Source organism: Haplochromis burtoni, unplaced genomic scaffold, assembly GCF_018398535.1.
Source record: "Haplochromis burtoni strain Fernald_Lab_line unplaced genomic scaffold, NCSU_Asbu1 Contig_38, whole genome shotgun sequence".
Classification (NCBI taxonomy): domain Eukaryota; kingdom Metazoa; phylum Chordata; class Actinopteri; order Cichliformes; family Cichlidae; genus Haplochromis; species Haplochromis burtoni.
The window spans coordinates 3007070-3023123 of NW_024582399.1; the positions used below are offsets into that span (position 1 = coordinate 3007070).

The 16054-nt window shown below is 38.8% G+C and overlaps 1 protein-coding gene across 7 annotated transcripts in view; it reads left to right on the top strand.

Annotated features, from left to right (window-relative positions):
- LOC102296553 (tensin) overlaps positions 1–16054 on the top strand; it is a 133297-nt gene that overhangs the window by 96965 nt on the left and 20278 nt on the right. For all 7 annotated transcript variants that reach the window (XM_005920208.3, XM_014332989.2, XM_014332991.2 and 4 more), the window contains 6 exons: positions 1694–1806; positions 1954–2014; positions 2134–2209; positions 2346–2475; positions 3104–3169; positions 4385–4510. In XM_005920208.3, the coding sequence (XP_005920270.1) occupies positions 1694–1806; positions 1954–2014; positions 2134–2209; positions 2346–2475; positions 3104–3169; positions 4385–4510 (572 nt within the window). The remainder of the gene's footprint in view (positions 1–1693; positions 1807–1953; positions 2015–2133; positions 2210–2345; positions 2476–3103; positions 3170–4384; positions 4511–16054) is intronic.

Consider the following 16054-nt stretch of genomic DNA (forward strand, 5'->3'; position numbering starts at 1 on the left):
TGATTTTGCCGATTTAGAAACGCTGAAAACTAACTTAAAAAACAAAGACAAAGAAAAAGTGGTCGGAGCAGTCGTGACGGCAGCCGACCTCACCGGCGCCATCAAATCAAGGAGAAATCAGAAGAAATCAGAAGATGGTACACTGTGGTCATAAAGGGATGTACATGGTTAGCAACAATACTGACCATGTGAATACTGACTGTGGTGTTTGAACAATGCTCCCGTGGTACTAAAGACCGCAAAGTGTGCTGAGAAAATATCCTCCACACCATTACACCACCAGAAGCCTGAACCGTTGATACCAACGAGGATGGATCCACGCTTTCATGTTGTTTACATGACCCTACCAACCAAATTTAGATAAGCATGTCTGGCACCAACAACCGTGTTCAAAGTCACTTAAATGATCTTTCTTCTTCATTCTGATGCTCAGAAGTTCAGCAAGTCATCGTGTCTAAATCACTAAATGCAGTTTTTTGCTGCCATCTAATTACCTGGTTAGAAATTTACATCAACAAATGGTGGAGTAGTTGTACCTAATATATCACTGAGTGTATATCTGACATTAGTAGATTTTTTTTAGGTTTAATTTTAATATGCACAATGAGATTACATGTAATTAAATGTGCTATATAAATACAATTGCTAGCAGCATGAGTTAAAAAAAGAAAATCAACTCAACAGAAAATGACAAAAAGACGTTGTAATGGCACTGCCTCATCCAGGACCTTCATCACAGGATGTTTTCTTGTTATAAGACAAAATGTAATTATGTGTCATATCGCACACACACATATATGGTATACTTACAAGCCTTTGTTAATCTCAGTACTGCTAACATGGCGTCCCAGCTCGGTCTAATTGAATTTCACAGAGGCAAAACCATCTGGCCACTGACAGCAGAGCAAGGAAGGCGTGTGCATGTGGCAACCCTGCGGTCAAGGTTACGTTCGGTACCATCATCATTATCATCATTAACAACCAGACCACAGTAACTCAGCAGACCCCCAACTGGCCTCCGTACACATCAACTCAGTGTGACGTTTCCCAAAGTGGATAAAGGCTGTTTAACGAGTGAAATTTTGTTCTGGCTGTTTTGTTGGAGCTCACAGGCGGTAAAGGTGAACCGCACCGAATGAGCAGGATGAGGATTTGGCGTGTAACTTAGCCAGGAGGTGCTTAGTGGGAGGATAAAGTGATGTCTCAACAAGGAATCGGCTGTTTGCCATGAGATTTTGTGAAGATATTCATGATCCCCAGAGAGCATTTCCCCGTAATACAAGCAGTCTTCTAACATTCATTCTATTGTTCACATCAGGTCCAACGAATCCCTTTATCAAAGGTTTGTTCAGTTACAAGTGACTAGTACCGATAACAGAAGACTTCTAGTTCCAAAATAATCCATCCAATGTTTTTACTTCTTTGGCTGCACAACCTTAACACCCGACGCTATCACCCTTAGTCTGCTGTTTTTACTTTTTCATTCCTCTCTTACTTACACTCTAAAGCATTTACATGCCTTGTAATAATAACATGTCATTATGGGTTTTTCTAAAGCATTGTTTAAAATAAAGGCCTATGAAAATTCAAGTGAAGGGAGAGAGGAAAACCTGCAGTTTTGTTATCTGTCCTCATCTTTAAGCTTGATCTGTAAAGACTTTGGGACTGAGTGCTTACTTTTCATTGTGTCCAGGTATGTGCGATACTTCAACGGCCTTCTGTCAGGACACATAAAAATCAACAACAAGCCTCTGTTCCTGCATCACGTCATCATGCACGGCATACCTAACTTTGAGTCCAAAGGAGGTGAGCATCTACCAGTAAAGCGTTATACAAATACAGGCCATTTACCATTTACCACTGGCAGATTTTTTTAAATGAAAATTTTAAAAAACTAGAAAAAACTGTTTTTCTTGAACACATTTCAGATTTCTTATTTATATCACTTCACAGGTTGCCGTCCTTTCCTGAAAATCTACCAGGCAATGCAACCAGTCTACACGTCAGGAATATAGTATGGGAATTTTTATTCTAGTTCAGCGTGGTTTGTGTTTGAATTCAGGCATAAAATGAACCTGTGAGGTGAAAAGGAATTTTATTTTAAAGGTTAGTATTTTGTCTTTTTAACTGTAGCAATGTGCAAGGGGACAGCAACACCAGTATCTGTATCACCATTGAACCTGGACTGCTTCTTAAGGGAGACATCCTGGTAAGATAACAAAAAAATTTTCTTTACTTAAACAACAGTTGCCTTCCATTTACCTTTTTTTCTTTACATTTTCCTAATATTATATAGAGTCTCATGATGTTTCTCCATTTTTTTCTCTATTATCTGTTAAACGTAGCTCAAGTGTTACCACAAGAGATACAGAAGCCCAACCAGAGACGTTGTGTTCAGGGTGCAGTTCCATACTTGTGCCATCCATGATCTTGGGGTGGTTTTTGGGAAGAGTGAGCTGGACGAGACCTTCAAAGGTAATTTTAATTTGCTTGGATTTACACAACACACTGTTTGACACTTAAAAACATACAGTTGTATAGAGTTTTTGTGAATCAAGGTTATGTATCTCAAAAAGGGTTATTTTTTTAAAAATACACAAGATTAGCACTGATATGACAAAAGCTTTATGACTTGTGTATTTATACACAAAAGACTGGTGGTGTTCACTGTCCTAGTGTTGACCTAGACTCATCAAAATGTTACCTCAAGACTGTATAATGGCTTCAGTGTCTGACGCTCTTCTATCTGCTGCTTGGATCTCTGGTTTGCAGCATGGAAAAATTCATGGGTCCTGATGCAGGAGGACAGTGTTCCCCACAGTTTCACAGTAAACAGGGTCCTCTGGTGGTGAAGCAGAAAAGCATTCACTTACAGTAACACTGTGATTATGGTGATACGCAACCAGAGATTTCTTATTAAAGGAAGATCAAATTCACACTAAATTTGCACAATTGATTTGAATTTGGATAAGTAATTTAAATTCATACACAAAAACTGTAAAATAATAAACCCTAAGTATGATAAATTGTAACCGTGCCTTTGTTTGATGTGAAACCCACACATGCGTTCATGGTTTTAATTTCTCGTTGTATGTGTCTGCAGATGAGAGGTTTCCAGAGTACGGGAAGGTGGAGTTCGTGTTCTCATACGGACCGGAGAAAATCAAAGGTAATCCATTTTTGGAAAGGAGAAATTGATTGTTAGCATCACATGTTTTTTTCAACATTTAGAACTGAGATCTGATGTATTAGCCGCTGCAAGTTTTTTTATTTTTATTTTCAAAATTTAAAAAAAGAATTTTCTTAAAATGTATTATTTTAATTGAAGCTCTCGGAGAATACCAGGGGTTGATAAGTGTGCATGTATACAGGAATTTATTAGACCACCTGTTATAAAAATAAAACAGGAAAATGGATGTATGTAAACTAACTAAGTATATAGTTATTTATTAGGTAAATAAGATACTGAATGCACGTTATCACCCCCAAATCTGAGCCGGCACACTGGACTTCTCTGAGAAGAATTCAGAAATGAGTCAAGCAAAACATCCAATCACCTAAACACTTGTTTTTGTTCAGGTAAAGTAAAAGTAAAGCAAATAAAAAACAAAAAAACAAAAACAGTGATATCAGCTCTTAATCAAAAAACAATAGTGTGCTTTACTTTTTTTCTGCTGTTTTGTTAAACAGCAAATTTGAAAGTTAGAAAGAAGAAAAGAACAATATTTTTGTGCACAAATGTTTAACCATTACAGATATGTAAGAAACGGTTTTTGTAATTACCAATATTGTTAATTTAGGGCAGCTGCGGCCTTACATTGGGTGGTGGTTTAAATGTGTGTCAGTGTGTTAAAATATGATACTTCTTTCTTTTTTCATTTTTAAAAAAATTGTTTATAAAGGAAATATTTACATTAATAAACTTGATGCGAAAGCATAATGTACGTTAATGTAAATGCATCAGAGTCAACCAAAGAGTCCCTTGAGAGTAAAAGTCATGAGAAATGTGTTAGCATAAAAAATAAAATAGCAAAAAGAAAACATAGTGATAACAGAAGATTTATCCCAAACAAATCAATGTTGTGTTTGAAAAACACTGTTTAACAATAAAACAACATTTGTTATTTAAGCGTAATGAATTTTATACACAAATACCTTAATATAAAAATGCTGATTAATCAAAAGTGGTTTTCCCAATAACAGAGTGTAAGTCAATATAGCCACAAACCACTGACAGAGGAACTCCATTTCAAATGTACAGACTAATAGAAGATAACTTATTATTAAATGTTTTAGGCCATTCCAACCTCAAATATTGTCGCTGTATATAAACGTTCTAATATGACAGTGCCCTGTATGATGATGTTACTTGTGTGAACCACAGGCCTGAGTCACTTGGAGAATGGGCCGAGTGTTTCAGTGGACTACAACACCCAGGACCCTCTGATCCGCTGGGACTCATATGAGAGTTTCAGCCATCGCTGTGAGGAAGCTGCAGATGCTGACCACGGTATGCAAATGGCATACAGTGACTATTTTGGAGAGGCGAAATTCTAAATAGGGAAAAATGTCAACCAGGTAACCTGACTTTTCTGAATGAACCACCTGGATAGGAGATTAACGCTTTTTGTACACACAGGAATATACAAATATGAAGAAGACTGAAACAGAAACAGAAACAAAATCATATATATAGTTTGTAATGATAATAATAATACATATAAGTACCAACCTATCTTTCACAGATAAATCAAGTTCCTCGCCCTTATCAGATCAAGATCTAGAGCCTTGACCAAAGGGAAGGATTTCCTGTAAAGCCCTACACCCTCCTCCTCCTGCTACTCTCTCAGCTTGTCAGTTAGGACTTTAAATAGCTGCTGAAGAAATAGGGGGCGTCAGTCACCCTGTTACTGGCTGCTCCCTCCCTGAGGGGGGTGTAACTTAAAACACCACCGGGCCTAACTCCCGCAAGTCCCCCTATTCATTTCTATCCACTCTGAGCTATTGCTTCTGTGCCAGGAGTCCAGAACTTAAAATGCGGGCACTCCATAAAATGCTAAACACCCATTATAGAAGCTGTGTTTGTTTTTTTTATCTAAAGTATTTTTACTTCAGAGCCCTGATTTTTGAAATATGGCACAAAGAAAGGAATGTTTGCTTGTCTGATTGTCAGCCATGTAATGCAAAAGTACGCATGTCCTCGTAGCTTATGTTGTAGCTTTCTCCCGGATATGCTACAAACCTGCTTTACATAGCGTTTGCCTTTTGTTAATGTTTATATATCCAGTGTGCAAATGAACAACTGGAGAAGTGGAATCACTAACACATCATCATCATCATCACTGCTTCTGCAGTTCCTAAAATGTATTTTTGGCTACTTACAATAGCTGCCAGTCTGGCACGGTCCCTTGGATCCTCTCAGTAATGATGAGATTCATGATTACTGCTGTTAATCAAAGAAATCTGCACAAACAGGAGGATGTACTCACCCTTGGTTGAGTCAGGACTTGGCAGTCTTTGTAGTGCTGCGTCCACTTTTATATATGGGATTTTTTTCTTCCAGCTTTGCAAAGACCCATTTCATTTTTATGAACATCCCCAGAGAACCGTTGCAGTAATTGCTGTGCTGCAGGAAGGTCAGTGGGAATCGCCAGGATTGCAAGTTTGAGCCTAATTGAATGGGCAGCGGTGCTCGCAGCACTCAGCAGAAAAAAATAACGAAAAACTCCCAGCCAGTGTATTCATCTCTCTAATTGCAGGCTTCGCTCTTACACTTGGATGCGGGCGTGTGGATGCTGAGTCGAGACTTGCGCAGGAATATGGTGTCTGTATTCGCAAGGTTTGGATCGACAGAGGATGCTCTGTACCTTAGTTGTTTTGGAAGACACAAAACTGAAAATGCAAGATTCAAAGAATTGGTTAACACAAGACTGGTGAACAATCTTTTTTTTGGCGTTTGATAAAATATAACCACCTCTGTGAAAAAAGGTTAATCACGTGTACAATGTACATTTGAGTTGGCAAGCCCACACAAACTCCAAACTCTTATAAGCTCTATGACAGAATGGCCTATTTTTAACTGCTCCAGCTCAGTGGACAATGATCACTCGTCGGGTCTCATTTAAATAATTGAACAAATGCTTCATCCTCAGGTGTTGATGTCTGAATACTTTTGAGGTTTGGCGAGCTCTTCCTGACGCCATTTTTAACAGAGTCCACTGACCTTGGAAATCCAGTTGAGAGAACTCGGTGAAAGACGGGCATCTTAAAAAGGTCTGAAGGATTTGGTAGCTTAGAGATGTGTGTGGTTCATACTGACGCACAGGCACATGGACAAAAAAAAGGAGAGGAGTCTGGTATGTGCCCGGCTGTTTGTATTATACAGTGTTTTTTGCTCTATATGGGCATGCAAGCTGGTCTGTGTGCTTGTAAATATTTGCATGTTAGTGTAGCTCTGTTGCAGTTTTTCATGAGGTATGCAGGAGTGCATGTTTATGTAGTGCACCTTGTGTTTGTCGGCTTCCCTTTGCTCCACTAGAAGCCCTGTGGTCTGGAGGCAGCTGTTGGCCCAGAGGTCAAATCAGTAAAAAGGCAACCATTTGGCCCAATGGGTGGCCGTAGAGATTTGTACCTCAGCTCGGCTGCTAACCCCTTAAGAAGACAACATTTTCCAAGGATCCACTAATAATCCTAGCTCCGAACCTCTAACTGGTCTGGTCTTGTCATCACTAATGGCCTGGCTAAAAAGCCAAGGTACACGCTATTGTAGCAGAATTGAGGGATTTCATGACAGGTGGGGGGTAGAAGACCTGAGCCATCACTCATTTCTTTACATTTGGCTCGCAGGGAGTCAGATTTTTCTTGTAATTTTTTTAACATTGTCTTGAGCAACAGCTGTCCAACTTTCTGAAGGTTTTTCCATGTTTTTCTTTGAACATTGGCTGTTTTTTCACTCATTTTCAGTCCAATCCTTGTACGTGAACATTTTCCGGGTTGTTTTTTAATGTATATAATTATTAAGAAACTTAACACTGACCTATGAGTTTTTAATAATTAACAAAAAAATATTGTTTAAATTGTATTGCATTTTAAATTGTGAAAACTTGGTGTATCTTGGCATTTTGCGCAGTGGCTGGCCAAAAAAATACCTACAGCAAATGAACAGTATCTGAAAGTCATGTCCTTAAGAAATCAGAAAAAAATCCATCAAAGGTCTTCAGCTGATCCATCTACTGTTCACTAAAGCGGCTGTCAGGAAGCTATTCTTAGTGAAGGGAAACGGGGAGAAAAGACTGAGGTATGAAAATTACACAAAAACTTGTCTGATGGAGTGTTGAAGCCAAATCATCATCAGTATGTATGTTGAAGGTCAGGAAAGAGGTATAACGCTGTCTACAGCCATCTGGGAAACACAGTGGAGGCTCTGTCATGGTTTGGGATACATTCCTAAATCATTCTTAAAAGTGATGAATTACAAACACATAACAGAACCACCAGAGTTTGATCCAACATGCAATACCAACTGGAAAACATTTTATTTAAAAATGAACACTGTGAATCATGGATTGGCCTCTCCACCTTAACATTGCTGAAGCAGTTTGAGATCATCTTGACAGATAAACATACTATATTTACGTGTATGTTTAAACATTTTAATAAATCACTGTGCCTATACTGCATTTTCCTACCAAAATACAAAGGAATGAAGGATGACCCCAGACTTTTGCAGTAAAGGACATAATATGTTTGATTTAGGCATAATTAGTCTCTATCAGTATCAAAGCACTGATACAAATATCAAATATATTTGGACCCCTTTCGCTATATTTTATGAAGTCTAATGAATTAACACCATCATTTGGTGCTGGATACATTTGTGTTTTGTAATTCAGTCCTTAAGAGTTTGCAGTAACATTTAGAGGTGCTTCCTCACCTTCATCAGGTTTTCCATAAGTTTCTAAAGAATCATAAGAGCATTACATAAAATGATTGTTAGATAACTCATCTATAAAGAATGAAAACAGCCTCTAAAAACAACCTTGCCACTGGAGAGTGTGTCTGTGTGTGTTTCTGTGTCTGTGTGGTGTACAGTAGGGCAGCATGCCCACTGACAGCGCAGGCCGCCTTCCTCGTTCGCCGGCCTCCTCCCATATTTGGCTGGGGCTGAGCCCTGAAACATGTCTGGAATAGCTGGATAGAGACCGACAGAGAGACAGAGACAGAGAGGCTGAGAGAAGCAAAGACGTTTTACATTTGAGGTGTAATACAAGTGAGGATTTGATTTGAGACTGTGAGGTCTGAGCGCATTGGGAAAAGAAAAAAAATTAGTGACAGAATTAGGAATGACATAAAGTCAAGGACAGAAGAAGAGCAGCTGGAAAGCACTGACTGGTGAGTGGTTCCGTGTAGTCTTTCAATTACAACTAGCAACTTTCTTAACTTTAAATCTCTGTCAATCTCAAGTAATTGTGCAGTTGCCCTAGTCAGATGTTTTCAAGTTGTATATTTTTTTTATTATATTGTTGCTATGTTTTTCTCTGGATAAACTCTTTTTTTATGGTATTTCATTTTATATATACATCACTTTGCTTTTAGACTAGCATCTCCTTGCACTGTTGCCCAGAAAAAATTACAAGAGTACACATTTCTGTCTATTCGGTCTATAGTCGAGTCTGTTTGTCTGTTTATTAGGTTTCCATGTCAACAGTGTTGCTTCCTGTGTGTTTGGCACCTATGTGGTATAAAATGACTCATGGAGCGAGCAATTTGTGTGCGGAACATTTTATGAGCGGGCTGCAATTTGGGTACACCAAAACTATTAGGGACCTCGGTTGGCTGGTAACGTCGTGTGAGCTGCAGAAAGCTTGGACTGTGACACAGTTCATGTAGGAATGAATTTCTTTTTAAAGCGATGTTTGAACAATCGTAACTTTTGTAGAGAGTTGAAAATTTTGCCACATGAGATGATACAAAATTATACAAAATTATATTCCAAGATCTGTTTAAAAACTGTTACGCGAGATTAAACTGTTGAGTCTGACTTACCTTCAGTTGCTCAGCAGATACTCATTGACAGATGATCCCTAATTAGACTCGACTTAATCATTCTCTCTCTGCTTGAGCGGGCAGCGGTGTGTCTGAAGCACACAGGCCGACACCAAACAGCTGTTCTGACTTGGACAAACACAGTGTGTGGTACTGCAGGCTAATAGTAACCTCCCTGCCTGTTATCCTAACGGAAACCCAGCTTCTGCATTCTGTGTCGCTCCAGTGACAGACAGACACTGGTGGTGGTGTTTTTTTTCCTCAGTCATTGCCATTTTTTATCATTAAAAAGCCTAATTACAAAAAATTAAGCTATATAATTGAATTGAGAACATTTACTGACAGATCTACTGTACACATTAAACGTTTGCATAGATAAAACCCTGAGACATGGAGCGCAGTGGGGTATTTTAAAAGCAGCCTGCATGTGTGTGCCTCGCATGACCGCATAATGCTTCTAGTTAGACTTCTTGCTGACAGCACGGTGAGCGGTGGCAGCAGGTTCAAATCCCAGCAATGGAAACCCTGCTGAGCGTGTCCCCATCTCTTAATGCCTCCTTTCTCCTACTGTCTGCCTCGATGTCTCCATGTAGCTTTATATAAATTCTCGCTGTCTGCCACCCTGCTTTTTCCCATTTTTCAAACAGCTTTGGTCAACGCAGGCTCATTTATGACTGTTAGTATCCAGTATTTAACATACATTTTACTCATGTTAAGTTGTCAAATATTAAGAAATGTGTCATAAAAAACAGAAAAAAACCCCACATTTGTATATTGGTGCTATAGGAATGCAGCAGAGGTAAATATGGTCGTGGAAAGCTCTGACAGAGTCAGGGGATGACAGACCGGCACCTGTGCAGACAGCATGCAGATGATGATGTCTTGATGATGTCACGTGTGGCAGTTAGCAGAGCACGCCACGTCCAGAGACAGGCACGCCAGATATGCTGGTGTGATTCTAATTCTGATGTTCTGCTCATCACATACTGACGCTTTATTGGGACCTGTTGCTGTCACATTTGAATGCCCTGACATGCAGCATTTTGCTTCAGAAAGGCTTGTGACAGGATGATGAAGCCTAGGAAAACATTACATTTCAGGACAAACATAGCCTTTGACAATCTTTTGCCCTTGACCCTGAACTGGATGGATGGATGGATGTTTGGTTGGATATTACACATTACTCATTACTTTTCTTGAAAGTTACTTAATTGCATGCCAGAGAACGTAATTGGCTGCACTACTCCAGTGCTAATTTTGCTGACCAAATTTTCTCCCGCCAACCTTTTATTTTTTGACAAAAACAAGACAATAGCTAAGTAAAAACTCTCGAGCACAAAAACTGTGATGAAAGGAATAAAAAGGAGATGAAAATGTTCTGGAGTGATGAGATCCAATCATAACTTATTTAGTTTTGTAGAAAGCTGGGAAGAGTTTGGAAATGACCCAATCAGAAGCAATCTCCTTGTAAGATTGGATGCACACATTTGATTGGTACAGCTTCAAAATTTTCTCTCAAAATTACCACACGTTACGTTTCTTAAATTACCCAGAAAGCAATATTTACCTGTTAATTGTTATGTAATTACTAAATGTAATAACAGTAATGTATTATGTTACTGTTACTTTAAAAAATTACTGTTACTTAATGACACTTGTTATTTTGTAACTGCTCACTACCTTGTTGTGCTTAAGCAGTTTCTGCTTCCTATTTTTGCTTTTCTTCTCTCCACTTTCATTTCCTCTTCTACCTTTCCAAACATTGTTGTGCATTTCAAGTTTAAATTCTACATTTTCATGATTTCTAGTGTTATTGCTTTTTGTGCGGCCTTGTGCATGTTTACTGGAACTTGCCTTTCAGCAGTGTTCCTCTTCTGCATGCAACCTCTAGATTGGGAATAAAGATTTGGATATTTTAACTTTTACTTGTTACTGGTATTCAGAGCTCCTGTCTTTTTCTCCTGCAGCAACTAGAACATGTGATCAATTATACTGTAGAATTCAAATTCAAATTTTATTTGTCACACACACACAACCATACACAGTATGACATGGGGGTGAAATGCTTGTAGCTGTACAATGCCCGACCATTAAATGACAGAAGAAAAGTTTTACAATATTTACAATTTACAGTTTACTACAAAAAATTTACAAATTAACTTAGGAATTTACAGTAAAGAATGTGCAAATAGCAGAAGAGATTATAAAGATTATAAAGATTATAAATTATAGGAATTATAGGAATATAGGAATATAGGAAATGTGTGGTGGTGCATGTGGGAGTCCAGTCTTATAGTGACACAAAAACAAAACAGCACACTGAAACATTGAAAAAGAAATTCACACTTTAAATCCCTGCTAATGACATTTTTGTACAGATGGACCCACGTTGCAACACAAATTTGCAATAATGGTACTTCATGGCCTCCTCTTATTGTTATCGCCCTTATTTTACACCGAGCTTCACCCCAAAATGGTAAAAATGGTTCTTTGAGGTTTAGCTTAACAAGAAATCCCATATCTTCCAATCTCCAGCTTGATCTGACAGTTCTTCTCTTGCATGAATAAAAATGAGTTGACATGAATCAGATGCTGCTGGCAGACGGTCAGACATAGCTTTTTATGACAGTTACTCAGATGACAGAGAGACAGATGGATGACATCACCCTGAAAGTAATCTCAGAGACAGACACTGATACAGACGCATCACCTCAATTCAAACTGTGACAGCCGGACAGTGACAGATAGACCGAGAGACAGACATGGCAAATATAAAACCATGGCAGCGACAGTTTTCCTTGTGCCAGTCACTGATACGCCAACCATGACACCTTTTCACCGATGGACTGTCACATCATCCTGTCTCACTTTCTCTCTAATTTTCTGCTGTGAAGTCCAGGACATGGCTGAAATTTTTGTTTTTAGAAAAGTAAAATAGCTCAGCTTGGCTTTAATAGATTTGTATTTTTTCAGGAATTTTCAATAAAAAAAACACACGTATATGTCTTAAAATTAATGATTCCATAACTGAAATTGATGCACAATAAAGAGTTTATTTGCAATATCACCCTGTTTTGAGCCCCCTCTTCTAACATATATCTCACGCTCACACACATGAACACAGCTCTTTAGGGCAAGTCAGTCATTTGTCAGTCAAACCCAGTCACCCTCTGGTGGCATGCAGACTTGCCGTCGTCACAGTGGTATGAAAGCTGTGAAGGTGAATGTCACATCCTCCTGTGAGACATTGGATGAGTTGCTGACATCACCGCATGTATGTATATAGATGTTTGTGCATGTGCAGGCCTGCCTCTGTACGTTCAAAGCTTTGTTGCCAGTCATGATCTTATTGGATCATTTAATATAGTCAAGTAAAAAATGTGCATAACGATTCAGGAGCTTGTAGAACCACCTTTAGCAAAATTATTGCACTTTGAAGTGATTGTTTTATGTGCATGACTTTCACATTATTTTGGAGGAATTTTGGCTCACTCTTATTTACATTGGCGTCAGTTCAATGATATTTGCAGGCAATCGTTCATGCACAGGTTTCATAAGATCCTGCCACATTATTTTAATCACACTGAGGTCTGTGCTTTGACTGGACAATTGTGATACCTTCATTCTGCCATTCTGTGGTAGATGTGCTGCTGCGCTTGAGATCATTGTCCTGTTACATGACCCAGCCAAGCTTTCGCCATTGGGACAAATGGCCTCACATTTGAGGCCCCCAACCCCTGGGCCTCGGAGCGGTACCGGTCCGTGAGTCGTTTAGTACCGGGCCGCGAGAGTTGCGGCTCAGGTGTGAAATGTCTGGTTTTCAGGGTTTTTATCGGTTTTGAGCGTTATTTTGTTATCGTTTTTATCGTCAACTCGGTTTTCCTTGGTCTTTTCACGTGTGTTATGAATAAATCTTATTTTTTAAGGTACCGGTACTAGTTTTATTTTGTTGTATTTATCCGCAACACCATAAAGGCCGGTCCATGAATATATTGTCGGGCATGAACCGGTCCGTGGCGCGAAAAAGGTTGGGGACCGCTGCTCTAGAACACTTTGCTATACAGTGGAGTTCATGGTCTAATGCAAGTTACCCAGGTCCTGTGACTGTAAAACAATCATCACCCCTCCACCACCATTCTTGAGAGTTGATGATGAGGTCTTTTGTGCACATATGCTGGGTTTGTCTGCACTTTTGTCTAATCTGTCCAAAGGACATTGTTCTAGAAGTCATTGGGTTTGTAAAGATTCACCTGTGATAACCTAAAACAAACTGTCATTTTTAAAATAAGGTGTTTTTTCTGGAAACCATACTAAACACACTTGTTCAGCCTTTTTCAAATTTTACCCTCATGAACTTTCACATTCAGCATGCTAACTGAAACCTGTAGAGTCTGAGGTGTAGCTCTTGAGTTTCTTTGCAGTTTTTCTGAGCATTGTCTGACCTCGATGGAACATCCACTCCTGGAACGACTGCGGCATTGTGTTTACACACCTGAATGCTCCCATCCAGCAAACTGCCAAAACTCCTCACTTCACACTGATGATCAATTAATCAAGTCCATTTTGTTTAAAAACAGAAGCTCTTAATTCCTGTGGAATCAGCAGCGATGTAATTACACCACTGTGTGCATAGAGTAATGTAAAAACACTGTATGTCTTTGAACTTATTCTACAGCTAAAATAAAGTCAATTATATTTAATACATTAAATTACCAATAAAATGTACACCTTAGAATTCTAAAACTATTGTATTACACAGAAAATAGAAACATTTGAAATGTGAGTTACAATGCTTCCTGTTGCAAAACAGAGTGAAAATGTTTTCACAGTTGACAACGCTAACTGTTAGGCAGACACACTCCCAATTTCAAAAAGACCTTCATTGAAGAGGTAACAGTATCTGTGTCCACGAAAGCTATAATTTCACGCCTCTTCTCTAAGTGGGTGAGAGACACGCCATATGGGTCCATTTAATCTTGCACGTAAACTTTAAATGTGCTTCTATATTTAAATCTGTCTATTTTGAAAAAATGGCTCCTATATTTTAGAAGGTCACGGTCTGCCCTTTAGGCGTGTTCAGCTTATCTTAAGGTTGCAACCCTTCAACACCACGGCACAGCTGGGAATCTGTGTCATTTTGTATAGTCAGTAATTTACATAGAAAACTGTATCATCTGTATAAAAATTACATTCAATATGAACAAATTGACCAATATTCTATCACTATGCCAACAAATCAAGTTTGAACTCTACTTAAATGAATCATGACTACAGAGAACATGCTGGATAACTAAATTATTTTTGTTTTGTAAGAAAAAAAACAATACATGTTGGAACAGAAGTATTGTACATATGACATGTTGACAGTATACAGTATCAAATGATATGCTAACTATGTTTTAATTGAGATATAGGTATGTTGGCAAATGGGACACTTCAATCAACCTGTCTGCTAATCCTGAATGTACTAACAATGTGTGTAATCTCCATCCCAGCTGGATGGATACGGCAATAACAGTTTGTGTAGCACGTTGTCTATTTATAATAAGCTATTGGACGCAGGTGTTTAAATGGCTTTTTAATTGTTTCCAAGGCTGTGATGTAGCAATGAGACACTCAAGTGAACACTTAAGAGAATACAGCTCAGAGCCAGGTGCTACGTGTGGATGTATGCGTGTCCACGTGCAACACAGCATGAGTAATGCCTCTGGCACTTTCGTGAAAAAGGACAGCACCTGTTACTTGAGGGAATACAAAGCATGCACAGGCACAGGTTTGAGTCAGAGTGTGTGAGTAAGAGAGACTGAAAGACTCTGACAAAGTCAAAAGCTTTTTTTTTTTCTTGCTTCAATATGTTCAAATATTTCTTTGAGTTGATTTGGCTTCATCTACATATTAAAAATAGTAGTAGTGATGGCATGGCATTGTCCTTTTACAGCAGAAGGAATGGCATGTTATACTTGTTAACTGGTGTAAGAAGCAAGCTGTAAGCTATTTGTGTTAGCCAAAGCTTGGTGACTCAACCAATCTAATTTGAGGCCCACTGCAGCTATTTATCGACACTATAAGAAAGCAATTTGTTCTATGCAGCTGGAGAGCTGCTTCTTTGTGTCATTCATAATAATGGTCACTGGATTAAATACCACACTGGAGCTCTGCTCCCTAACATTGACGGTTCTACGATAGGCACCAGGCTGGGACATGATATATCTTTTGACTGTTGGCATAGTTGGACATTAAATGTATTACTATGTCCTTATTCCATAAGCAAAGTCAAATCTAGGACATGTCATTTTTAGTCCTTTGGCCAGTGCTGAGACTTAAGTAGCTTCTGATAAGTTTGGCTATTCATATTTCTAAATCTTGCAAACATAAAAAAAATCCATATATTCTTGTATTAATGCCCTTCTCTCAGGCAGTAATGATGTTATATGAATGTTATAGTAACTATAACGGTCTTATAATATCACATAATTGCTGGACTTTTCTGATGATAGAAGCTCTGACATCCCGAAATTGATAGCTGACTGCCTAAAACATGTGACACGTTTTCAGCCAATGCATGAAATCCTATTATTCTGTCAGACGTTGCTTGCATCTTGGAGAAATGCGTGAGGAGTGCTCTGGATCCTGTGCCTTCCCATACTGGCCAGGAGATGGCAGGTCAGATTGTCTGAAAACTTTCATTCTTGCAAGACAGTAGTGAAAACAGTAAATTTTCTATATGACAGATTCCCAAAAACATCTCAGGTTTAGCAGAAATTGCATATTCTGAAACAGAAACAATGATCATTGCCTGGCTGAAGGGAACTCTGGCAGGCTGGTTATTTGCAGCATGCTCATCCGTTGGTATTCCAGATGAAGGTCAAGCTCTTTTAACACTAGTCTACCCCTCTTCCTTTACGCTACATCCGGAGCAGATGTGCATACCACTTAATGTTTGTCTCCCAATGTATGCACATACCAGCGTGAGTCTGGGACGAGTGTAAAAATGTAGTGAAAGTCTCAA